This window comes from Lagenorhynchus albirostris, chromosome 2, assembly GCF_949774975.1.
Source record: "Lagenorhynchus albirostris chromosome 2, mLagAlb1.1, whole genome shotgun sequence".
Taxonomy (NCBI): Eukaryota; Metazoa; Chordata; class Mammalia; order Artiodactyla; family Delphinidae; genus Lagenorhynchus; species Lagenorhynchus albirostris.
In genome coordinates, this window is record NC_083096.1 from 4467998 (window position 1) to 4494192 (window position 26195).

Sequence of the window (26195 nt, forward strand, 5' to 3'; positions counted from 1 at the left end):
GGGTGCAGAGATGGGGAAAGCAAAACAATGTCTGGAACGACTCATAGCTTTCACAGAGAATATCTTCCCACAGGTCTGTTCTGGTCTGTCCCCTACAAGTTCCAGTGATATAGGGGTGGGGGCATGGCAAAAAAAAAAAAAGTGGATCAACAGGGCTGATCAAACACATAGGCTAAAGAAAGGATCAATAGGATTTGGCAATAGAATGATACAAAAGGAGGTTTTTTTGGTCAAGGAGAAGGCAATGGAGAAATTGATGACTCGGTGACTCCCAGTCTGGGTGATAGGAGAAGAGTCAAATCATGAGCAGAAATAACAAAGCCCAGAGGTGAAGTTTGCTGCAGAGAAAACAATGAGTTCAACATCGTTCCTGCTGCACTTTCACTGACAGAACAGTCAGGGGAAGGTATCCCAAGAAATATATTTGGAGTCATCCCTAAAAAGATGAAACTTTAAGAAAGAACTTCCAGGGAGCACGCAGAGCCAGGCAGAGAGGTCCCCAAGCTGGACGGTGACATGGTGGCCCTGAGTCAGCAGAGCAGGTGCTCTGATTGCGGAAAACCCCAGGGCTCGGGAGTCGTTTTAGAGAAGCAAGTCATAAGGGGTATAAAATCTGGCACCAAAGCAAATGTGATTAAAGATAGGGGAAATACCATGATTTGGGTAAAGAAAAAAGAAAATCACTGCTAACTTGAAGGAAAATGGTTTCAGTGGTGTGATGGGAAGAGACATGTGATGAAAGGGAATTTTAGAGGATGGGGGTGAGTAGCTGAAGAGATGAATAGAAGCGGTGAACGGTTCTAGAAAAGTCCACGAAGTAATAACCGTCTGTGTTCTGTTATCATTGTCATCTTTCTAAATGGAACGTGCGTAGCACTCACAAAGCAGCAGCAATAAATAAGCGGTATTAGCAGTGGCCACACTACTGCACTGACGTAGTTCCAGCATTGGGTTTAAAAAAAAAACAAAAAAGTAAATCTGCAGAGGTTAAACTGGAACTGTTGATATCCTTGTTTTTCTGAGGGAAGCCCACAATTGTCTCTGAACTAAAAATAATACACATCTGTCTCAGTGCTTTCTGTTTCAACAGCAAAAGGAAGAAAAGAGGGGGTTGGGTAGGATTTGAACCAGACTATTTACTAAGGTTCTTTCCAACCTACAGAGTGATTCCATGAGTTTATCCATATCTGAGTCACAACAAAAACAAAAAACAAAGCCCATGGTGATCATTTTTGTTGGTGATACGTTCCTACGCAAGGTACTGCAGAGAAACAGAAAACACCAGAGTTGATGCGAAATGTTTCATAATCCAATACTTAACGGTTAGGTAATCAGGCTATGGGAGTTGCCTGTGTGGTGAAACGTCTCTTGGTAAGCCTCAGAATCTAGCCTCAGAATCTAGCCGCATCTATCATATAATACGCATACTTAGCATACCATCCTGCATACTTATGTGTCCACAAGTATATATTTATACTCATGATCACTTACAAATGCATTGAGCTCTAGCCACCTTAACAGACTAACACTGCTCAATTTAAACCAAAATATCTTCCTTGAATTATAAAAGAACCTTTTCTTTCTAACACGCCTCTTTTAATAGATGAAGTAAGTTAAACTGTTCACGCCAACAAAAATTGCCTTTTCTGTTTTGGTGGTGGTTGTTTGTGTTGAAATGTAAACATTAGTCAAACTTTCTTGAACAGAAAAGTCCAACCCAGGAACGTAATTCCAATAAAAAGCAAACTTATGGCCAAGCTCAGTGAAGACAGTAACATGCACGGAACCCAGAAAGAGGATAGATCAGCAGGGAAGCTCTGGGGAATGTAGCTTCATGTTAGGTTAGCAAAAAGTAGGCCTATTACAATATCTCCAACTTAAGGAAAATTGACATTATTTTGCTTTTTTGTTTAGCTTTTAATTAGAAGTTGAGCCTTCTTTCTTAAAAATATATGTCTTTTCATGGGTGTTACACACACACACACACACACACACACACACACACACGCAGGCTGGTGATGCTTAAGAGGAAAATTAGATAAAGAATTCTATTAGAACACTCGGAAATATAAAGATCTCCTTGTCATTAAAATATCCAAGAGGAGAACTTAGACCTGCACTGAAATAATAAAATGACTGTGTAATTGTATTTATAAAATAAACTGTCTCTATTTATATTACAGAAAAATACCATCATTTAATTATTTACATAACATTTTGGAGGTCTTTACAGCTTTTTAAAAATCCTGTACAGCATCCAGGTCAAGCTGGTAAAATGCTACAAATACTATATTTAAAATAATTTCCACTATATTTTTCTTCTGAAAACACCACTCTGTAGAATTCAAACAGCTTCAACTGCTTGAGATGGTGAAATACCTTTGTGCTTTTCAAAAATCACATTTCATAAAGGATATTTATTCTATAGAATTAAAGTTTACTGAATAATAAATATAACTTTAAGTGATGCAAGCTGTCAAAACCCTTGAATGTCAAAGTTAAAGCAGATAGCCCTTCATGAGTTTTGCTGCTTCGGAATAAGAAAGGAAGCAGAAAGAGAACGATTAAGGAAAGGCAACCTCACCTTCGGACTTCTTCATCTTTGTATTTTCATCGTAAATAACAATTTAAATACCCTTTGAGGTTAATATTTTCTGGTTCAAAGGGAAAGTACAGAAAAAATTAATATATTCATGCATAATAGGAGGCAACAGAGACTGGAGTATCTTATTTGTAGCAAATTTTATTTTCAAATGACCATAAAAGGTATCCAGTTACTCTTCAGATTAATTTATGAGATCATGCAAGATGTAAACATGACATTCCAAAGGAAAAAAAATCATTCCTGACAATTCTAATAGATGAGGAAAAAGTACACAGAGATACACACCAGGAACTTTCTACATATGGCTAATACCTGGATCTTTATTCTTGCCTGCCTTTCGTCATTTCAGCACAGATAAATGTAGTGCAAAGAAGCAAAAGTTAATAATCCAAGGGAAGAAAAACTCATTGATGTGATGCATGATACGAGAGAGTTTACTATATTAATATTCGCAAAGGAATGTTGGAAGTGGGGAGTGATGTTAGGTAAAAATATCTATTTTGCAACAGTTAAAGAGAAATTTAGTGGTGATTATATTGCTACCTACATCATATCCATAGGCTTTCCCTTGAGTACCACGCCCAATTCCAAACTTTTTTTTTTTTGCTATGGAAACAGATAAAATGAAATGGAAATCTTTCCAGAGGGCATTCAAAATAATATATTAACTTAGAGTTATAATGTATTTTGAAAATATGGTAGATGGTAATATTATTCTGAAAATAAATGTTATATGGGCAGAATAGGTATCATAAAAATATTTTAAAATCAATGGTGCACTGTAAAGAAAGTAACTTCCTATTTTTGACATGGACTGTAAAGCAAAGGACTGTGGCTTTACACCAGAAGGGTTTTATTTATTTGAATATTCAGAGTTGGTTCCCGATTACTAAATGTATAAAATAGATCCAAAAGTCCAATCCAGAGTGTATCTATATAGTTATATAGCTGTATGGTTTCAAAGAAAATACAATGCCATTTCTGCAGTTTGGACAAAGTCCTAGTGTCCTCATTTAACCCTGGTGTCTAGAGGCCATAAAATGTAAAAGGTTTTGGTTCCCCTGGAGAGTCCACGTACACAAACTCCCTACGAGTAAAGCTAGCTTTGTTTATAACATAGTTGAAAATTAAACAGCAAAACTCCATACAAAATTAGTTCTTTACATTATTTTTATAACGATATTATCCCTAGGATTCTCCGTAAGAGCCTAGAATAACATGACTCCAAATTTCCATTCTAGAATTTCCCACTTCTTTTTTTTTTAATTTTATTGACGTGTAGTTGCTTTACCGTGTTAATTTCTGCTGTTCAGCAAAGTGATTCAGTTATACATATATACGTATATCTTTTTTCATCAGAATTTCCCACTTATAACACTTCTCCCTGGCAGGCACACTGCAACAGAAAATGAGATGCTATTTCTACGTGGCTTATAAGATGCTGCGTGGCCAAAGAAATGTTATTGTAAAATAACGTGCGGTGGATTCTATAAGGTTTTGTTAAATAACGCTATCTACTTTATAGGTGATGAAACATCACCAAGCTTTTAAAAGTGTTTGCTTTGGGTCCTTTGTTATGGAGTCATGTCCTTATTTGAGGTATAAAAAAAAACCCACCCACTCTGCAAGTCAGCCTTAATGTGGCAACTCACCAAAGCTGACAGATGCTGACTCCCAGTGAAGCGTTTTGTGCCCAAGATCAATTTGCAAGAAGTAGACTAACCCGAGCCTTTGGGAGGTAGAAGCTACAAAAATACAGTGCCCTGCTCCCAACCAAGAAGTCCGCGTCTTTCTCTTCCACGCCAGACAATAAGGGTGCAGTTTTGCAGACTCAGAGACTGCTGTCCATCACAGAAAAGCACCACGGACCTTCGGATTCAGCATCATATGCTTTTTTCTCTTCCCACTCACATAATTAACGCTCCTTTCCTTTCCTCTTTAAAAATGTGCCTGTTTCAAATGTGTATTATTTTTTTCAGATGTCTAATTTCAGTTACGTTCTTTCCCTCTGTGGTCTCTTCCCACAATTCACATTCCAGAGAAATATTTAAAGGTCTGTAAAACCAGGTGAAGTTCCAAAATATTTCTAAACGAAACTGCCGCAGTTGACAACACAGGGAAAGAAGGCAAAGCTACAGGACAAGGATTGGAATAAACTGGCTGGAAATGTATTGGAAAATCTATTTAAGTTACAACAGCCGTGGATGAGGTTTCAATGAGGCATAAACATTCAAGTTACTGACAAAACCAACATGTTTCATGATCACTCAAAATAGTCTACTTGTCGTGGTGCATTGTTTTTTTTTTCTTTTATTAGTAAGTTGCTCTCTCTTTTTAAATTTTTTTTTCTTTTTTAGTATTCAGGAAGCGAAAGCATTTAAGAAAACATTCAAAATTCTGAGAATACATGTAAGTGAAATATTTACACTATCATTCATAAAAGCTATATCATTTACATAGGGTTCATTTGTATATAATAAAAATTTCATCATAATGAAAACTTTTCTGGAAAGTTATATGTTAATTTGTTTAACATATGCTTTGGATATACAGCTAAATATGAACAGTTAAAAAATTCTGTCTGCAAATATCCCTTTAACAATTAAAAAACCTCATTCCTAAACATTTGTTTTTCTTTCCACTTGCTCTTTTGTTTGTGATATCATATGTAGTTTGAACTATGCAAAGATTGGATCTTGTCATAGTTCAGAATATATTTGTATACTTTCAATAAATTTGCTCATTGCATAGCAAACATGTAAACTTACAGAGGATCTATAAATTTTACCCTAATTATCTAAAAAAGTTGCTGAAATTTTACATGACAGTATATTGAGGTTTATTTTTGTTGTAATTTGGGTTCTCTTTGTTCTTTTAAAAAATATTTTTAGTCCATGTGTCAAGTGAATACAACTAATAAAAAGTCATGAGACGTCAAAAACCAAGTAAATAATTTTATCCTAGATTACCAGAATTTAACCTCATTATATCATTTGGGCTTTTTCCTAAGTATAACAAGTTGGAAATGTATTGTGCTGCCTTTTAAGACAGTGTTCCAAATTAATTTCAAAAGTGTGTGTTTAACATAAAGTTAACTATGTTTCCATCAAATAAAATGTTTATTAATGAAAGCTATTTATCATACAAGAAACAGCAAAGATAAGTCATCATACAGAGATGTACACTAGAAGTGACAGATGTAAAAGTGCATGCAGAGATTTCTGTTTAAAAAGGAAGTAATAAACAATAATACTAAAATCACTGGATTTTGATTCCTATACTCTTAAATGAGTGATAGCTTTTCTTTGAATTTACAATTGGAAAATGCCATTAACAGAGAGGACTAATACACATTAGCAAGCAGGTGAAATGAATGTTTTTTGGATTTTATTTTACAACTACTGTGCTTGACAAATGTGTGGGAATTTTTTATTCAATAATTTTCTTCAAATATGGGGTGGGCATATTACTGCCTGGTTGCTCTGATTTATACACGATTTATCTAATTTTGTTTAAAACCATATAATTTTAAGCCTCCATTTGTGTTAGACATCATAAAGAACAGAAGTTTTGTTAACATTCAGTAAATGACATTTAAGTCTCCCGGTCTCTCTCTTTCTTTCTCTCTCTCTCTCTCTCTCTCTCTCTCTCTCTCTGTCTCTCTTTTTTTGGCTCAATAGATTTTTAAATGTATGATTATCATAACCTAATATTGTCTTTGTCTTCACTGCAGTGGATTTCCGATCAAACTTTTCCCCTTCTTTTAATACTTTAGGGAATTTTCAAACGTCGGGATGTTTGGCTGTAATGCCCCAAGATTTGTTCTCCCTGAAAAAAATCATAGTGACAATTTATTAACTACAGAGCAACTTGGCTTTTAGGGGTCTGCAATTTCTATTTAGATTTACAAATATCCATTTGTGCTCAATAGACCTAACATTAAACTTAATCATATTTAAGGTTTCTTTTCATGCAATTACTTTATCTGCTAATTATCTTTTTTTTAATTCTAAAAATCAGGCTGAGTCAAATCAGTGGGGCATTACTTTTATTGTAGGAAAATATATTTAAAGGTAATTCTAAGTTGAATTACACTACATATGCAATGGTAATTTAAAATGAATCAGAAGTTTGGAAATCTAAAAGCTATTTGTATGTTTGCATATCTAAAATTTTTCATATTACCGTTTTAATAGCTTTTACAAATAGACAATCGAAAACACACTAGTACAGTTAAGCCTTAAGTAAAACTAATGGGAAATAAAACTCCTTAGATTCAAAATCGTTTATTCACACAAATTTAATAGGATATATCACAATTGTTTGGTCCATAAATATTTAGGGGAAATAGTTTCTATACAATGCATTTATCAATAAACAAAGAAACATGGACAATTTTGCTAGACCACTTACTGTACTATAAACACGAAGCTCAATATATAAGATTATTGAATTTATCAACTATATTGGGAAGAGTGCACAACTGCTTTCTATGACATGTTTGTCCCCTCTAACAGGATACACCATAAAAAGAGTTTCAGAAATAAGAGGTAAAACAGTACAAAACTAGTGAGGTGTCAAAAGGGCTTAAAACAGTTAATTTAACAAACAACACATATATCCTGATTTTTCACAAACTTACTTCCAAGTTATCTCATAAGGCACATAGGAGAACTGAGTTATAATTAGTCTACTTAATAAAGTAGATCTATAGTACCATATATTGTTCTGTCAAAGAACAAAATTTATAAGTATCAATATTTTACCTGTAAAAGTGTATTAATAAGATCTCAGCCTTACCAAGGTTGTTTGGTCTGGTTAGTGGTAAATGCCCAAAATGTAATAGAAATATGAAAAGTCAAGATTTAAGCTCCATATAAGATGATAACCACACTTGCTAAATATATAATGGCAATCACACCTTCTTCTGTTACAGTGTTATCTTCCATCATCTTTTTTTAAAAAATAAGCTACTTTCTGTGCTAATTTTCTAAAGACCCTGAGCAAAAGTTACAATAATGCACTTTAATGTGGGCAGTGAACTGTCAATATGTAACCACACATTTATACAGCCAGAAGGACACCTTTAAAATCTATTAAATAGCCACTTCGACCACCAGAGGAGATTTAAGGGGTCCAAAAAGTGGAGAACATGTGCAAAGTTATTCTTAACAATCCACTAAAGCAAGACATATATCTTGACTTCTTTTTTATTTTTATTTTTTTTAGGAAATCCACAATCTAATTGGTATTTAACTACAACAGAAGCATATAGATGAACATTCACCACTGCCCAGACCATTAAGATTTTAGCTTAAATTAAAAGAAAAAAAATGCTACTGTAAACTAGGAAATATATTCAGATCAGCATCCACAAGGCTTCTGAGTTTATCTACTTTAAAACTAAGAACCTCAAATCTCTACTGTCAGAAATTTTTTTTTCTGACAAATACATCAACCTGTGTCAAAGTAAAATGAAGCAAAACAAAACCAAAGAATTCTCATTGCTAGCATGTTACTAAGTTGTTTTTTTTTAAACATTATTTGTATAGAATGCCAGATACAATATCATGGTACAGCTGAAGCCAATTAAGAGCTATTGATTAAATTATACTGATTTTTTTAACTTCTTAAAAAATTATATTTTGCTTATTTCCATTTTCCCTGGGAAAAAAATAATTTAGAAAGAATGGTTTTATAACTATCATTTTTAGCTTGAGGAGGTTAAAAGTATAGAATTTCAAATTCTGTTTGGAATTTTTATGGATACACAGGAGGTTTAAGTATTTTTCAAATGTTGAAAAGCAATAACTAACTAATAAGAAAGTTTTGTTGGGATGTACACCCTAATAGAAAAAAAGAGTCACATTCCTGGTTAGATTTCCCACCTAATTAATCCTTAATATTTAGATTTGCTATCCTTAATGCTCTTGTTTAACCATATTCCTCAATTGTAAAAAAAAAAAAAAAGGAATAATCAAAACATGTTTTTTCCATTTTAAAAAAGACAATATGAAATTTTCAAAATTCCATAAGTACACGTACAATTGCAAGATTAAAAAAATAATTTTAATAATTATCTGATTCTTTATTAACCTAATTATATAACCGGGAATATGATTATTTGCCCATCATAATACCACTCTTTTTTTTTCTTCGAGATTCTGGAAATAAGTAACATACAATTTTAAGAGGCACTTATTAGAATGATTCCCAAACTCCCCTTACCGACTGAAAGAGCTAATTAATTTTTTTTAAATCCAAATACACTTTGTAGACAAAAAAAAATACACTTTGTAAAGGAGACAATACTGTAAACTCATTTGCCAAGTGGCTGCAGAGGCTACACACCAAGCTGTTGTTTTTATTTCCCAAGTATCTTGTGGGTTAGGGAAAAAAAAAAAAAAGTCTTGTAAATAATAAAATAATCATTAGAATAATAATAAAAAGAAGAGGAAGAATTAAAAAAAAAAAAAAACACCAATGTTAGAAAAGGTTCGTTAAGGTAGTTTGCGAGGGGCTTCCGGATTCGCGGCTGTCCATGTTAGAGGTCACGGCTGTCACTACAGTGATAGTGGGATTGGTCAGGTCTGTTAAAGTGGTCGCAGTGCCGGGTGGACTGAGCGCGCCGCTGTCTGCTGAGGGCGGGGCCGGAAGCGACGTGCCATCAGCTTTATCAACACCCCCATTCTCCTGCCGCAAAAGGTTCCTTCTGAATTTGGCTCGTGCGTTTTGGAACCAAACCTGCAAACCAATCCCAATGGATTTCTTTACCGATGTTTATTTTTATACTTCTTTTTTTTCTCTCTCTCTCTTTCCTTTTTTTCTTCTTCTTCTTTTTTTTGGGGGGATATCTTTCTCTTTTAAATATAATTGTTTATTTTTCTTGGGAAAGCAGGGCCTTTTTTTTTTTTTTTTTTTTTGCTTTCTTTTAAAACAGAGTAATTCCAGTATGACTACGGACACCCTCTGAGCAGCACGTGTGCCCCCGCCCCAGCATTAACAATGCCGCTTGGGGGCTACGGATGCTTAAGTGGAGATACCGTGGGGAAATGAAGGCACAGAGGTGAAGAGGGGGAAACACACCCTGATTCCTCAACTACCGTCTTTTTGAGAATGAGGGCAGGCGAGGTCAGGGAATGGTTCACAAAGTAAGAATCACTCGCATGAAATGAACATCATTGAAACAGATTTCAGCCTATTCTTGAGTCTGACACATGGCAAGTATTACTTGCATAGGAAAAACCCCGAGGGCCACAGACTCCAAGCAACCGGAAACTGGCGGGTGGAATTTTAAATGCCTGCTATTTGTCACTGAAAAGTGTAAGAGCATCACAGGTGACCCACAGCAACCCACTATCATGTCTCTAGTTACATATTCTTACCATGATGAGTTTAGGAAAGCAGTTGGACAGCAGATCTCACTCCCGGTATTTAGTTGTGAAATATGGTTGGTTAAAATGGGAAAATACTTTCTCCAAGTGGTTGCCGAGACACTAACCATACTTGTGGCTTTTCAGGAGTTGACAAAAAGGGTCGTCTTGAATTTGGAAGCTCACAACAGGTAGTGAGGCTGCCAAGAGTGTGCTGAAGTAAGACAGCGCCAGCAGGTCCCCCCGCCAAGTCTGTGCACTGACCCTAATGTGAACGTTGTCTCCAAAGCCACAGCTTGCGCGGATAACGTCACCCGCGTTTGCAGAGCAGCTAGGCAAGCTGAACTGGCTTTGGTGCACCCGTCTGTCCATCTGCAGGGAGAATGTGGCTGCATCTTAGAAGACCCTGCGTCTCTCTTTGGGCAGTCTCCGGAAAGCCCCTGCAAAATCTCAGTACACTCTCTAGGGAGTTACCTAGAGTAACTGAGGGAGTTACCTGACAGGGTACCTCTCAGTACCCTCTAGGGAGCTAACTAAGGTAGACTAATGAGAAGCAGTACAGGAAATAGCCGTATCACTCCAAACAGGGAAGAGAACTATTTTTACTGCAAGGGGAAGATGTATACACAGCCAACGATGGAGGTTTCTTACCTGCAAAACTCTTTTGGTCAGGCCTGTTTTCTGAGCAAGCTGCTTGAGGTCCTTGGCGTCCGGGTTGTGGTTGATGGCAAAGTAGGATTTCATGGTCCGGAGCTGGTGATGCTTGAAGGAGGTGCGCATGCGCTTGGTCTTCTGCGAGGGCGGGTAAGGCTGCTGATCTCGGTCCAGATGGTCGGCCTCATTCTCGTTACAACCTGTTGCAGTCACAGTGGACAAACAGGGGCTCAGTGGAAAGTCCTGCGTTAGCTGAGAAGATGGCAGGTGGCATGATAATGTCACGACACGACAACAACGGTGGAAAAAGCTGTCGACCCAATTAGGAGTGGGAGCCAGACAAAAGAAAGAGGTTAATTGCCCACGACCTCCAAACTAGTCTGTTCATGTGGACACACCCGAAGTTTAGGTAGAAGAAAAAGATTAGATAAATCCCCTCTTCGGCTTAATGGTTGCTAGAAAACCTTGAAAAGATGAATAAGCTCTAAGTGTGGGAGGGAGAGAAATATTCTCCAAGAGGGAAAAGAAAAAAACCCTTTTCTACTATATTTATGTGTATCAGCACACCACCGCTCCACACACAGTTTTTAGAGACTCCACGTTTTGTCTGTATTTGTGAGATGAGGTGTATTCTCTGAAGGCGTGAAAGATACGCGAGCGAGTAATTTCAGCTCTCTCACATCTGAAGGTCTGGGAGAGCCCCCCAACGAAGGAAGAATCTGTGTTCCAATTTTTAGCCTTTTCTGCTAATCCTAGAACGTTTCCAGAAAAAGTTAAAAAGTGGCTGGACAAGGGAGAGAAGTTAGAAAATACAAATTTGCAGGATTCTTATGTAACCGTAGGAATATTATTCTTGAGGGCTTTTAGCTATAACTGCTTAGCGTAGGGCTAACCGGGATGAAAATAGTTTTCCCTTGGAGTTATTTTAGTAAATATTTCTGAAAGAGAAGGAGCGCAGACTTTTCTTCCCTCGGTTCATGCCTGCAGCGTACCCCACAGCTCCCAGTTCAGAGGCTCTGACGTCCCTCTAGGATCGTGGCCCCGTCTGCTCTGGCATGTGGTACGGGGGCGGGTTGAGCTGTGTCCCTGGCTGGCAGGGCAGAAGGAGGGCGGCATCACAACACCCCTTGCACAGCTCCCTCAACACTGAGGGCAAAACAACCCAGCCTTTGAAACATGCCTCAAAGTCCTTATCCCCAGGATGTAAAGATGTGCATTTAAGAGGTCATTTCCAATAACCTAGTGGCTCTGCATAAGAAATATGATTACAAAATGAAAACATTTTGCTAAATATTTACTGATTCAGCCAACTTCGCAACTTAAAGGGCATGGCAGGGTTGGGTTTTTTTTCCCCTTTAAACCTTACTTCAGATGTTTATCTCATATATATTCACACGGATCATCGTGCATGTTAGTGCATTATAATAGAATATCTAAAGTCAACCTGGTCGTTTCCCTGGGGGAGATGGGGGGGAGAAACCTGAATCTTGAAAGAAGTGAGACATCTCTTACTATTACCTCTTTCATTCTGCTTGAGAAAATAGTATTTGCCTGCTATTCTCTGGTTACAATTACTTTTAAATTGTATATCAGTACAATTGTATATCAGTATATATACAGTATATATACAGAAACCCAGTAGTTTTATAGTCATCAACAAGAGTCAGCTGCATCACAAAATCCACTTAAGAAATTCTCCCTAATGTAACAAGACTAGGCATGGACTAATGTCTCCTTTGTTCATATTTCCATGAAATCCATAAAGAGGGCACACTTGGCAAAAGAGCAATTGAGTTCATGGAGAGAAAGGCTCTATCATGTTCACCATCGGGTCCTCTAAGTCATGCACAGGGCCAGGAGCTCAACGAGCATTCGATCAAGATTTTGAATCTTTGTTCGTCCGTAAAATCACGAGTGACTATAAATGCAAAGTCAAATCAACTTGAAATGGAATGCAAGTTAGATATATACGGCCAAATGTTGAACAGAGGCTCCTTAAACTCCACCAGAAAGGGTAACTTGTACCCAGAAATAAGAGAGAGAATATGCTTTACATTTTATCCTATTGCATCCCCGGGGAGAGATGTCAAGTTCAAATATTCTACAGAATTGCACTTTTGTATCCTCAGATGGATGAAACAGCATCTCATGACCGACTATAAAACTATACTTATCTCCAGTAAACTGAGCTATATTTCACAACCAGATTATAAATGAAGCCACACCAAAACAGTCAAAGAGGCACACCTTAGTCATTGGAGGCTTCTTCAAGTAAGATTTCAATTCTGTCATAGGTGAGTGATGTGTAACCCTTCCTGAATAGCACATTAAATGGAATATTACACTTGAGGTAGAAGACTTAACTTGGTACGTAAGTAATGCCCTTAACCATCCACCCCCACCCAAGTTATTATTTCTTAGAAATGGGTTTGATTCCTATCCTAACTATATACTCATTAGTCTTTAAAATGAAGTTTATGAAAAACATTATAGACAGGTTTGATAAAATTGCTTCTCTGAATATGCATTCTATATCCATTATTGCTGATTAAGAACTCAGCAGAGAATTATAGTGTATTAAACACAATTATGGGACTTGTTTTCACATAGAATACAATTCACTGTGCAAAAAGATTGTTAGCTCTTTATTAAACTGTTATTAATATAAACAGATAAACTGTGTGATCAGTTATATTATGTGAACTAATAGAGCAATCTATGTCATCTACAGAGTAACGCAGTGCATTGGCCTAAATTACGTGTGTTTACTATGAATGCCTCACATAAACTTGCAAGTGATTGCGTTTCCCCAGGGTCTACTTTTAAAGCTACAGGGGTTTTCTTCCCCCCGAATTATGAGAAGATATGATAAATCTCTTAAGACTGTCTTAAACATACACCTGTAAGTACACATCTGGCACTATAAAGTTAATTAGAAGATCTAAATATTTTATTCTCCGGTCAATTATGGAATGGTCCCCTATCCTGAAGTAGGTTTCTATTCTGCAGGTGTGTAACCTTCTGAAAACTGATCCCTGGGAGACCACTAGGGGTCAGTGCCAGGCAAATTTAACGACTGCAAGCAGCTTTTGAAGTTTGGAAGCCAATAAAGACCCTAAGGAGGGAGACTCGGCGAAGTGGCAAAAATTTAGTCTCTCAATTAATGTTAAATTACCCAAACAAGAGCTACCTGCCCCAGACTAAATCCTCTTCTCACCCTGGAGGGCTGCATTTCAATCCAGCACCCCAGATAAACTTTCCAGGTCTCTTTCTAAAATATCTGCCTGATATCTGTACAAAGAGCTACAAACTACATCAGGAAGAGTCTCATGAAAAGGCGTTTGCCTTATGTCGAGCACTCGCTGATCTTTGCCAAGCTTCCCATCTCTGGAAGTCTGAATCATAAACATATTCTGTGTACATGTGTTTGAAAATATATCAGTGTATAAATTAGATGTGTTTAGTATCAACATTAGTCTTTTCTGAGATTTACACTTAAGCAGAGATGGCTCCAAAGAAAGCTAAAATAATGAGCTAAAACCGCGGGTCCATTTTACTGTCTGCCCTTTAACGTGTTTTTAATGCACTGAAGTGTTTCTTTGGCTAGTCTTATAATAACAAACTGACATTGGATTCATAAACTTTTTTTTAATGGCAGATTGATTTCTGGTCAGGCATCTTTAACCCAATTTCTCTAGATCATTTTCACCTGATCTTAACTCTATGCTATTTGCTCCTATCTGGGAAAAGTCCGGAAGGGAGGAGGCGGATGTTAATTAAGAGGCCCCGGCTCTGCAGCGGTGTGATCTACAAACTTCCTGGGGTCAGGGAGGCCCCTCCCTTACTTTTCCCTCCTTGATGAAGGAGAGCACCAACTTTCTCCATAACCTTGTAGCAGCGCTAATTTGCAAACTGAAGGCCTAAGTGGAAAGAGATTTTCGTTCTTTCTGAGAAATAAATGTGTACTCTCTAGGTCTCCTCGGAGAAGCACCATTTTCTTGACCCTAAAGCTCTGTGGATCTTTCTCACGTAAAGTAAGATCAAGGCGAAATCAAACGTAGCGAATTAGGTTAAATAAACAAGCGAAAGCCCAGGCTTTTGCCACCTTTGGCTAGAAATCTCCCCACACTTCTGGACCTTCTCTGGGCTGAGGGCTTCCCTGCCTCCAAAAGCCTAGCTAGTTTCTCTCTCTCTCTCTCTCTCTCTCTCTCTGTGTCAATCTCTCTCACTCTAATTAGGGCATTAGGGCCTTGGTCTGTGGCTGGAGATTCCGATGTCATCTTCTATTAACAGAGAACAATTAGTGCCCTGCCCAGCCTGCCCCGGGGACCACGCATCAAAGGAGCCCAAGTAAGCGCGCTGGGCACCGTGGCCCCAAACCAGAGGCCCAGCCTCGGGCACAGCAAGGGCAGTGCGCAGCCCGACCTCCGGCGGGGGGTTGGCAAAACCCAGGGGTGCGCCCGCTGTGCGACACCAACCCAGCCGGTCAGGGTCTCAGCCGGCAGCCGGCCCTCCGCCTCTGCCCAGTGACCCGGGCTTGAACCCCCTGGGACCAGTACAGTCACGCTGGGTCCCCGCTCCTCCGGACACCACCCGCTGCGCCTTTTCTGTGAAAACCTCCCTAGAACCAGGAGGAAGCCGAGGAGAGAGCTGGGCAGAGCCCACTCAGCCTGCGGGGACCCTGAAAGCTGTGGGCCCGAGCAGGACTCCAGATTCCTCTAGCACACACTGGCTGTGTGACCCTGGGCAAGTCACTTATCTGACGGGACAGTGTCCCTTTACCATTGAGCCACAGTGGCTCACACACCACACCAGGCACGTGGGAACTGGAAGAGAAAAACAGGCAAGATCCGTGCTCTGGGCGCCCACCCTTTGGCTGGTATCTGGGTGCTCATGGTAACAGACAGGGGTTGCCACTATGAGGTCCCCAAGGTCCTTCCCAATAGAATGGACTCCCCTGGCCTGAGTCTCCTGCCTGCTGAGGTTTCCATCTGGGGCCAGGCCAGGGGACAGGGCGTCAGAGCAGCTAAACCAACCCTTAGGTTGCCCCAAAGTTATCCTAGGGCTTTCTGGAACCTCTTTTCCAGTGGCTGGGACTCACCGGAAGAGCTTCCATCCCTCTTGGAGTTAGACTGTGGTCCTCAGGGCCTGTCACCATCCTCACCTGGGGGATGGCAGGTGAGGGCGGGCTACCAACAATGAGAAACCGGTGAGTGAGAGAGATTGATGAATGATAACGTGTGCGCCTCCCAAAGCAAGGAGGAAAGCCTGCTCTCTGGCCTGTTGCCTGCATTTTGTTTTGAACTAAGAGAGAAAGCTGGAGGAGGACAGAAGAGCAGCCTGTGACACCACTAAGCCTCCTCAGAGGGCCTGACCTGGAGGTTCTTCCAGTCTTCAGGGCGGTCTGGGTGTCTGGATGGTTTATCCCACAGGGAAGGAGCTGGCTGGATGGGTCCCCTGACCCAGGGAAGGAGCAGGCCAGCTCAGCTGTGGAGAGTGACTCCCGCCCCTACAGCTGCTTTTCACCAAGATCAGGGATTTGGTTTTTCAACACTCTTGCCAACTGTTTCCCTGATTAACTCTGGGCTGGTGACCACAGCCTCTGCCCTTTCTAGACAGGCTGGGGTTGGGCTCTAAAGACTTCTTTTTTTTTTTCTTTTTTTCTTTTTTAGTATTTAGGGAAACCTCCTCCAGGATCTATAATTTGGCCTCCACTCAGGAATTGCCCTGGGGCTGTTTTGCTCCAACTGGGAGCCAGAAACTAATGGGCTCATTAACTAATGGGCAACAAGGATTTGGCCTGGCCTGTTTGGGGGAAGTCATTGCAGCCTTATGAATGTGTTTTCTGCCCCAAACTACAGAAAGGTCTCTCTCACCTGTTCTCCCTCTCCCTCCCCCTCTTCTCTCCCTCTTTCCCTCTCTCCACCTCTCCCTTCTTTCTGAGTGAGAGGGAGCTGTAGTGAGAAAAGGGCCGTGCTAAGGAAAGCAGCGTCTTGCAGCCAGGTCTTGGACGGGAAGGAGCTGGATAGAATTCTCCTCTGAGCAGAGGAGGTTAGGGCTACAGGGGCACTGGGGAGGGGCTGGGCGCCCACCTGAGTTGTAACTGACGATGTCCACCCCCAGCGCGGGGCTCTTCCGCTTCCGGGGCCGCCCCTTCTGCACGGTGCCAGCGCCGTTGAAGTAAGGCAGGGCCAAGCCGCCGCTCTTGGCCGCCAGCTCGGTGTAGCTCAGCTGAGGTGGATACTCCCCTTGCAAGAGGGTCTCGAAGTGGGCACGACAGTACACCAGGCTGTCCTTCATGCCAAAATGATCGCCCGTGGTCAGGGTCTTGTTGCAGGTGGAGCAGGTGAAACAGCTCAGGTGGTAGACGGAGTCTCGGGCGCGCATGACCATCTCGGAGGCGGAGATGCCAAGGTGGCAGCGGGCACATCTCTGCACAGAGAACCTTCTGGAAGGAAACAGTCGAGTCAGGGCGCTGGTGGAGGCAAAGGCAGGGCCACCTCCCACTGTGACACCTGGGGCATGGTCAGCAGTGGCCCAAGACTGAGACCTGGGAGGGGTCCGGGAGCGGAGGACCCACGCCCACTTGGACATTAATTTTATTTGCTCATTGACCTGCTCTGGTGAACAAGACAAAGAACCCTTGCATTAAACTCAGAAGAATCGGGTAACTGATCCTCCGTTTTCTTCTCTGTAAAGTGAAAATTTTAAAAAGCAAAAACAAAACCAAAAACAAACCCTGCTAACTGGCTAAACTGGCTAACTCACAACACTATGTTAAGAATATTACATTGCGATGTCAAGTGAAAACGTTTCCTCGATTACAAAACATACAAACGAAGGGTGTTACTATTTATGGAAGCGTGAGCGTGCCTGAAAGCATTCAGACACGGCCCTGGAAGAAAAAGGACAGTTTTGCAGAGGGAAGCTAATTCTTTTTTAACCACTTTTCTCGCCTCAGCCGAGAGCGGAGTCGAGTCCCTGCACAACACTCGCGTCCCCAGTCCAAAAGCAGACCTGGGAAGAATCAATAAACAAGCTGCCGGCGACTTGACTCTCCGGCGTCTCTCGAGGCTGGCGGGCAGGTTCCAACCAGCGGGAACGGCATCTCGGAACTGAGAGGCCTGGGTTTCGGCGACAGCGATCACTCCTTTTCACGGTCCTTTACGTGAGTTCCCCCCGCCCCCCCCCCCGCGAAAACCTGCCACCAGTTGCTGCTGCCCCGGCCACCAGTTGAGTTCCAAGGCACGGGCCTTGCTTAGTTCGTAGTAAACGGAAAAAAAAAAAAAAAAAAACCGCTTTCGTCTCGGTGGACCGAGAAACGTTCATTTACCCTTCCGAGATTTGCCCAATCCCCTCGGCCGAGCTGCCAAGCGCCCCCTGAGCGGGATAGTCGCTGATCAAGCTCTGGACCTTGGGTGCCCCCGTCCGCGCGCATCCTCCCCGCGCGTCTGGCGGGGATGGGGATGCTGCAGCTTGAAGGCGCACGCGGTGGGCTTCTCTGGTCTGGGGACTGGTAAGAGTACCCCCAAGGGACCAAAGGCTGGGGACAGGGAGGGGACTCCGGGGCTCGGGTAGGTGACCCCTCCAGGTGTGCCAGGGCATAAGGGATAGGGGTGGGAATACCTGTAGTAGTCCTCCTTGCAGTAAATGCTACCGTCCTTGGCGAAGCAGGTGAGCTCGGACTCGAGGGCCAGCTTACATTCACAGCATTTCAGGCACCTCAGGTGCCACTGCTTGTCCACGGCCAGCAGGTAGTACCTGTCGGCTATCTTGCCCCCGCAGCCGGCGCACAGGGCGGGCTTCTCAGGGCTCAACGGAGGCATCCCCTGCAAGGAAGCGCGCGCGGCGTCAGGAGGGCGCGCGGGGCCGCCCCACGCGGGTACCCTTCGCGGCGCCAGCCCTCGGCCTCGGCGAGCGCCGCAAGGTCAGGGGCCCCTGCGCAGAAACATTTGCAGTTTTTCCCTCTGCGACTCGCACGCTTTCTACTGCGTCCGCCTGAACGCGGCGTCCGCGTCCTTCCCGGACTTAACCTAAAAACACGCGCCGGCCACCTAGAGCCTGTTTCGAAAGGGCTAGGAGCGCACGGACTATAGTTTGGTGGATGTTTCCAAACTCGAATAATTAAAAGTTAAAAATTGTGGGTTCCGGTGCGCACGAAATAAAACAACGGAAATTGTTATTGGAGAATGGAAAGGCGATCTGAACAAGCACATACTATTTTTTCAACAAATACTATTACATTGCTATTTCTCTAAATCCTTATAAGCAACGTTGAAATTAAAAGGAAGGGAGAGGTTTTTATACTGGTGCTCATAATTTGGTCGACATTGTTTTGATAGGGATGTATTTGACAGATCTTGCTGTTCTCCAATCTTAAGGGTTATTGGTCCTTCCCCTAGTAAGGGTGTACCGTGCCTGTTCCCGGGGAGGGTCCGTTATCCCCTCTGTACGGGCCCTCTTTCCCTGGCATCAACATACCCAGGAGATCTTTGTCCTGAAAATCTTTTTAATGCCCAAATTAAGCTTCCCGCCTGCGTCCCCACGACACAGCAAGGATGGGGACACCTCGCCTTAACAAGCGCAGCCCCGCTGTGAAATTCGGGTTTGGATTACTGCTTTTTGTTTTTAAACAGGGTAGCCACAAAAGGGGGAAAAATAGAAGTTAACCGCTGTACATTTCCCTCAGGACTAGCAGAAATGGGTTGGACTTCCCCCACGAAATTCTGGCGGGCCTGGAAAAGTAAAGTTTCGCCCTTTATTCAGACAACGGCCTGCATTGAATTCATTTTGCAAATGTAGAAACATCCACCAACGCGGCTACTTGGTGGACCCAAAATACCGCTGACCCGCCCAGGGCAGTCTACCGACTTAGTTTGAGCCACAATTCCCGGTGTGATGCCTGAGGATCTACACAGCTATGTTCGGCTGAAATCATTTCCGGAGACTTTCGTAGTTTCCCTCCTCCGGCTCGTAAGTGGGAAAGGCGAGCACATAGATTACTCATTGGTTTTCTTTATTAAGCTGGCATGACTTTTATCCTACGTATGTAATCGACAGAGGTGGTCGATCACAGCGTTTAAGGGTTGGAAAGTTCTGGCTCTTGGGCTAGGTGCCCCACTCCTCCGGATTTTCTATTAGAGTCCCCTGCACACCATACCCGCCCGGCCCGAGAGCTGAGCGCAGTCCTGTCTCACTCAAAGGGCCCAGATGAGCTGCCAGAGACCCCGAAACTCGCGGGGTTTGAAGGTTCCACGTTCCGAGCATCCGGAGAGCTGGAGGGAGCCCAGTCGCATTCTAGTCCGCGCCAAATGTCCGGTCACCAGACCCAGGGACTAGAGTCACCAGGCTTCAGCTCGGCCCGGACGCTCGGCCGCGCGCCGGCAGCCCGTGGCCCGCACCAGCTCGCCCTCCGGCCGCCGATCCTCGCCGGGGAGGGGCCCGGGAATCTGAGGTCCGGAGGAGAGGACGTCCCCATCCTCTCGCGCCCAGTTCTCCCTGCTTTCCCGGGACCAGCTGCGGCAGAGGGGAGCGAGCTCGGGGTGTCAGGAGCGTAGACAATTCAAATCGGAAAAGAGCCCTTTCTTACCCTGTAGCCAGGCGGACCAGAGATAAGCCACCCGCCAACCTGGAGCGGACGCCCCCACGAGCCGCCATCCTCGATCGGCCGCCGGGGAGGCTCGGCTCGGCTGCCCCGCGCGCGCACGGGCGCCCGGCTCCCGCCGGCGCCGGCCCTTCCTTACCGCGTCGCGGCCGTTGAGCTGGGCGCCTTTGGCCAGGCGGGCCTCGGTCTTGGATCTGCGCTCCATCTCCTCCATGATGCCTTGGATGTGGCCTCCGGAGATCCCGTGGAAGAGCATGGCTGGGGGGCGGAAAGGACACGAGTTGTCTTCTGCTCGGCACCCCACTATTTCCATATACACACTCCCGTGGCTCTCAGCTCATCCGAGGGAAGGAGAAGCAGGGACCGCAGAGGCGGCGCGATGGGGGGCTGTGGAGACGCTCGGGGACAGAGGGCGAGGGGGCGAGAGGGAAGAAGAAAGAAAGAGGCAGACGGAGTGGAAATTGGTCTGCTCGGAAAGGAAAAAAGAAGAAGGGGGGAGAAAAAGCCCCAGCGGCTCCCTGAAGGAGATGTGCGGAAAACAAACAAACACGGGCGGAGGGGAAAGGAGGCGAAGGCTAGAGAATCTTACTGCTCTGAGAGATCGAGTTACTAATGGGAAACAACTGCAGCGGGGGGAGGAAAACAAAATCTGGTGAAGAAAGAAAATAGTTTTGCACACAAAGAAAGAAAAAGAAGTGCTATTTTCAGCGGTCCCTGGCTGCTTGCAAGTTCCCAGTGCCTGTAGGTTGGGTTGGGGACTGCTCCTGCCGCCGGAGCTGTGTCCAATTTGTTAAGAGACTAAAGCCAGCCCATTTTTGATAATTTAGTAGGAGGAGTTCTCTCCCCGGAGCCGCCACGGATTTTTATTCAGACAACAAAGACCTGTCATACTCCTCTCAACCCCCTGGTGATGGGCAAGTGGGGACAAACATGGGGGGGGTAGGGGGGAGGCAGTAGGAGGGGGCATTTACTTCCCCCCAACACACACACACACACACACACACACACACACACACACACCCTTCCAAGAGTTCCCAGCAATCACGTTTTAAAGGGAAAAAGGAGCCCTTATTGTCCCCGACCTGGCGCAGAAGGCAGAGAGCCGGCCTGTTTGGTCCAAGTTCAAGATCAGACCCCGGATCAAGATATGCAGAATGTCAGCTCCCACCTTTAGGTTTCCTCCTTGTGGACTTTCTGGTCCCCAGCTTATGGGAACCCCAAATAAGTAAATATTGAACAGACATTCCTGTCCTCCCCATCCCCTCTTCCTCAATTCACTTTTTAAAAGTAAGTTGCTTCACCTGCCCAAGGGCTCCCGACCCCAGCAGGCACTGAAGGAACCCCCAAAGCGAAAAGGAGCTAGAAGAGCCTATGTATCTGGAGTTTACTTCTGGCAAAAAGATTCTTCTTTGACAAATCAGTGTAGGGGAAAGGCCGTGGGCTTGGAGACGTGATGTGCAACTGAACCGTGACCACAGGGGGATGTAGTCTCTCACCCAGTTCAGGTTTGGAGGGAAACCGATGGCGAGTCCCGTGTCCCGTATGAAACTTGTCAATGTGGGCAGCAACTCGGGGACTCGCGCGAACTTGGCGCCGCCCCCCGGGACCGGGCGCGCGTCCCACTGCCCCGGCTGGACTGGGGGCTTGTAATCTAGACGCGCCACACATTTAGGAGGATGTGAAGGGGGCTTCTCGCCGTGGAGGAGGGGAAGGTGAGAGCCGACAAGCAGAATGGCAGCCCCGCGCCTCACAAGAGGCAGGATTGTTCTGTCTCCCTCTGTTGCCGTGAGCGGCGGCCCCTCCTCGGCCCTATTAAAAAGTGTCCACAATACTCTGATATTGTCGATTCATTCAAACCACCAGAAGCCCCCTAGGGGCCCGAAGCGGAGAGCGGGGGCGGCAGGAACCGACCCAGCTCTGAGCCGAGAGGAGGAAGCCCCGGCTGCGCTCTGCTCTGCGCCGTCCTCCCTCTGGCCGCCTGTTTCCCACCGCGTCCCGTCGGCTTTCCCGGGACCGCCCGTTTCTCCCCGGCACGTCCCGGACACCTGGAGGAGTCCCCTGGTGGCGCACTCGCTTCCCTCGGGAGGAGCCCGACATGGAACGGTGGCCAAATCTAGAAAGATAGAGGGAGAGAGGGAAGAAGAGAGGGAGGGAGGAGGGAAGGAAAGAAGGAAGGGAGGGAGGGAGGGAGGGAGAAAGGAAGAGCATGGGGGAGGAAGGAAATGAGAGAGGGAGTCGAAAGGAAAGGAAGGAAGAGAAGAATGGTGCAGATCCTGACTTCCTGCCCCAAAGCATCACCTTCTGAAGCTGCTGGAGTCACCTGTACCACGAAACCCAAGACTCCACTGCTTCCCCCTTACTCTTTTCTCTGGGTCAAAAATAATGTTATTTGCAGACTGGACGCTGTTACGGTCCTCCGGGTGCCAGAATACAGCTCATAAAACACAATTTCACACAGAAATGAAGCCAATCAAGTGAACTAAGCTGGAGACCTCCCCTCACTTTGGCAGCCCTACTGGACAGCAGGGCTGCTATTTACTGTAAGTAATGTAATTAGCCCCTTTGGATGGAAATCAATGAGCTTTTCAAACCCACGTGCACAAACGCTGAGGCTGGGGGCAGCAGCCCTTTCAGAGACAGCAGGTCCTCTCACAAAGGGGCAGACTGCCTTCCCACAAGGCGGTGACTGGGACTGGGGAGGGGGGGTAGGAAGAGGAGGGGTCTTTGAGAAGAACATCAGTCAATTAACCCAAGGAGGCTCCAAGGAAAAAGTAAATATGGGACCTCAATCCAGGGACCCGCTTTGTCTAGTTTCTAGGCTAACTCCCCCTGCCGCCGCCCCCCCCCCCCATGTGGATGTTCAGAAGTGGGTTTGGCTATTGTTGGATTTCGGTCCTGCTCAGCAAAAACAACAAAGAACCCAAGAACACCACTGCCTCCTTGCAAGGGCTGAAACTTCGGAGACTTCATTAAGTGAGAGCTTAACAAACAACTCCAAGAAAAAGCCAGAACTTTGTGAAGTCTCCAGGGAAGCCAGGCACAGAAGTCCTGTGAGCCCACCAATCCTTCGGTCCTTCCGTCAGCCGCTGTACACAGATTTGTTCATTGTGAATCGGGTACAGGCAGGAGGGCAGAGGACCTCCTGCCATCAGCTTCCAGGTTGGAGCCCAGCTATCCCTGCTTTTTCTTATAAAACTCGGGTTGCAAGTTCCTGTGCCGGGTGGGATTTGCTACTTCCCATAAAGATGAGAACTGCTAGGATTCTTCCTTCTCAGCCAGTGCAGGAAGATTGCAGAGAGCTAGGGGTGGGGCAGGGGGGCTGCTGGAGTTCGGGAAGTCCTCCTTAGTTCTGGGGAGATCGGAAATCCCTCCCCGTCGTTCCAGCCCTGTCTCCTCTCACAGTTCCTGAAAAAGGAAGCCCATGGGAGCAGAGGATATTTTCTCCAAGAATTGGGCGCGTGCCCTGGGACGTCCTAACCTTTTTGTCTTGCAGCTTCGGGGAGATGGCCTAAGAGTGTCCCCCAGCCCACCACTCTCAAAGCACTTTAAGGAGAGCGTCTTGGTGGCTCTGCCTTCTTTCCTGTCTCCAGAAGAGCTGCTGGGGCCCGGGGCCCGCCGAATGACCCTCAAGTGCTCCGCACCCACCAGTTCCTGGGGCTGAGTCCCCGCATCCCTCAATGGGACAGGTGCAGGGACCCCTACCCCCGCGGCCCGGAGGGGCATCTCGACTCTCCCCTCTAAACTCAAAGCTCTATTTGGAGCAGGGCGGCAGAACCCTAGCCAGGGACTGCCCTCCGTCACGACGGAGCCCACTTCGTCCGCTCTTGCCTTTCTGCTCCACCAGCCACCCAGCCGCTTACAGCGGCCGCTTTGAGGAAAGCGGGCGGCTAGGATCGGGGGCAGAGGAGTCGGGATTGAGGGTCAGGGCCTCGGAATCTCCGCTAGGGCGGCAGCCTGGTCCCGGGTTCCCACTCCCTCCCCAGAGGGGTGGAGAGGGAAGCAAAGGGAACGCGCGGCTTGATCAAGCGGCAACGGAGGCTTTAGGGTCCCAAGGGGAAACCCTGCCTCGACTGAGAGAATAAGCGACTCAAGGTCTCTTCAGACCTGAATTTTGGAGGCCAAGATCCTGTGCCCCGAGTTTGCCCTTAAAAGGGCAGAGGTCGCCTTTCCGCCTGACCCAATTAAGCTAGTTGAGGCGCCTCCTTGGTCTGAAAGGTGCAGCTCTTGGAGCGGTGTCCGTCTTTGGGCGCCGTCCTGAGCATCCCAGGGTCCCGGAGAGTCGGCGCCGTCCTGGGGCTTGGAGCCGCGCAACCAGCCCTGGATGCCTCGGGGTCTGCGCTGGGCGGGAGGCCAGAGCATAGCCCGGAGGCAAGCCGGCCCCACTCCGTCCGTGGGCGCAGGGAAACTCTGTGTACACCGAGGGTGGCCGATCCAGACTGGCGCCGCCGCCAGGGCGCCCCTCGGATTCAGTCCTACTAGGAGGGCGGCCTCCCCCCAGCCGGGATGGGAACGAGCTGAGCGGCGCCGGGGTGCGCGAGCTCCAGCGCGAGGAGAGGGAGCCCCGCGGGCGGGCCGCTGCGCACCTCAGCCGGGAGCCCGTTCCGCGCGGCCGGCGCGCCGGGCCCTGCCCTCGGGTGCGCCCTGTGTCCACGCATCCCCCTAGCCCCGCGAGGCCTCCGGCCCGCTGCGCGCTCCCTTCAAACCTCTGCCTCCAACGCCCCTGGGTTCTTCTGCAAGGGACGGCCGGCCGGTGGCGGAGACCGCGCTTCTGAAATCTGAAGGTCTTTTACCTGGGGTTTGCCGCGCGGCGGGCCCGCAGCAGCCGCAGGAATAAAGGGAGCCTCCCCCCGCCCCTCGCCACCCCCGCGTCCGCGGAGATCGCCCGCAGAAACGGCTACGCGCGGGTCAGGTTGAGCCAACAGAGGGGGTGAACCAGTTTCCAGTTAAGCCCTAATGGGTGAGAAGCGACGTCTTCCTGCCCCCGTCCCCGCCCCATCCCTTCCAGTGAGGAGACGCCCCCAGCAGCTCCGCGAAGGACCCGGAGCGCATCCCTCGCGCCCGGACACCTCGCGGCTTAGTGGCACCGTGACCTCCGCCCCCAGCGCCTCCGCCCTGAGTAACTCAGACCTTCGAGAGAAAGGAAAGAGGAGGGGAACGCGGATTTCAGGAATGCTGTCAGGAGACTCGGAACGAGACCATGTATCTTAGAGCCTACGGTTCGCGGTTTAATTTCTAAGACAAACACAAACCCCTCTTCTTCCCACCCGGTGAAGGCGTGCACACGCGCGTGCACACACACACTCACACACTCACACACCCGCACAATATATGCTCCGGCCTAAGAGAAAGGGCAAGAGAAAGAGCCTGGCGTGTAACTCACCTGCCTCTAGAGTGGTGCCGTTCAGCATTCTGAGAGCTGGTGTGGGTCACTCAGCGATGGTGGCTGCACCGCGGAGAAACGAGCGCATCAGCTCCGAGGTGCGGCCCGGGGCTCCGAGCGCCTCCCACCCCCGGGGGGCGCGTCCCATCTGCTCCTCCCGCCGCGGCCTCGGGCACCGAGAGGCCTCGAGGGAAGCCGGGCAGCCTCCGGTAGGTGCCCGGGGCGCTCCCGGGAGCCGGGCGGTCGGGCTCACGCCGAGGGCGGAAAACTGCTCCGGACAGACAACCCCCATCGGGATCTTACCTTGAGGTCCAGACGTTCCCGCCCAAGAACCCGGTCCTCGGCGAGGGAGGGCGGGAGGCGGCGGCCAGAGGTGCGAGCCAGTCCCCAGATCTCGCCAAGGGGTCCTCTGTTAATCCAAATAAAAAAGTCAACCGGTGGCTGGGTGGGTGGATGGTTCCCTCTCTCTCTCTCTCTCTCTCTCTCTCTCTCTCTCTCTCTCTCTCCTTCTCTCCCTCTCTCCCTCTCTCTCCCTGTCTCTCTCCCCCGCCGTCGGAATTGACCCGAATCCCTCACCTC

The 26195-nt window shown here is 46.2% G+C and overlaps 1 protein-coding gene across 4 annotated transcripts; it reads right to left on the minus strand.

The window, feature by feature from the left end:
- Positions 1-6002: 6002 nt before the first annotated feature.
- LHX9 (LIM homeobox 9) lies at positions 6003-25644 on the minus strand. 4 transcript variants are annotated; one of them, XM_060142013.1, is made up of 6 exons: positions 25617-25644; positions 20376-20494; positions 18259-18461; positions 16725-17080; positions 10630-10832; positions 9092-9349 (listed from the first exon to the last, which is right to left on the minus strand). In XM_060142013.1, the coding sequence occupies exons 1-6, from the start codon at positions 25642-25644 to the stop codon at positions 9092-9094; spliced, it is 1167 nt and encodes a 388-aa protein (XP_059997996.1). The 4 variants fall into 4 exon arrangements, with proteins under 4 accessions (XP_059997998.1, XP_059997996.1, XP_059997997.1 ...); XM_060142014.1 differs by lacking the exon at positions 25617-25644 and adding an exon at positions 13930-13935 and having other exon boundaries at positions 20376-20536; XM_060142015.1 differs by lacking the exons at positions 9092-9349; positions 25617-25644 and adding an exon at positions 6003-6433 and having other exon boundaries at positions 20376-20549.
- Between the last annotated feature and the right edge of the window lie 551 nt (positions 25645-26195).

Excerpts from the sequence above, each read along its gene's own strand:
- LHX9 (XM_060142012.1), bottom strand. The coding sequence starts at position 20,549 with ATGGAAATAGTGGGGTGCCGAGCAGAAGACAACTCGTGTCCTTTCCGC. Across the intron at positions 18,462-20,375 it reads AGCTCAACGGCCGCGACGCG|GGGATGCCTCCGTTGAGCCC; the intron begins GTAAGGAAGGGC and ends GCTTCCTTGCAG. Across the intron at positions 9,350-10,629 it reads TGACCAAAAGAGTTTTGCAG|GTTTGGTTCCAAAACGCACG; the intron begins GTAAGAAACCTC and ends ATTGGTTTGCAG.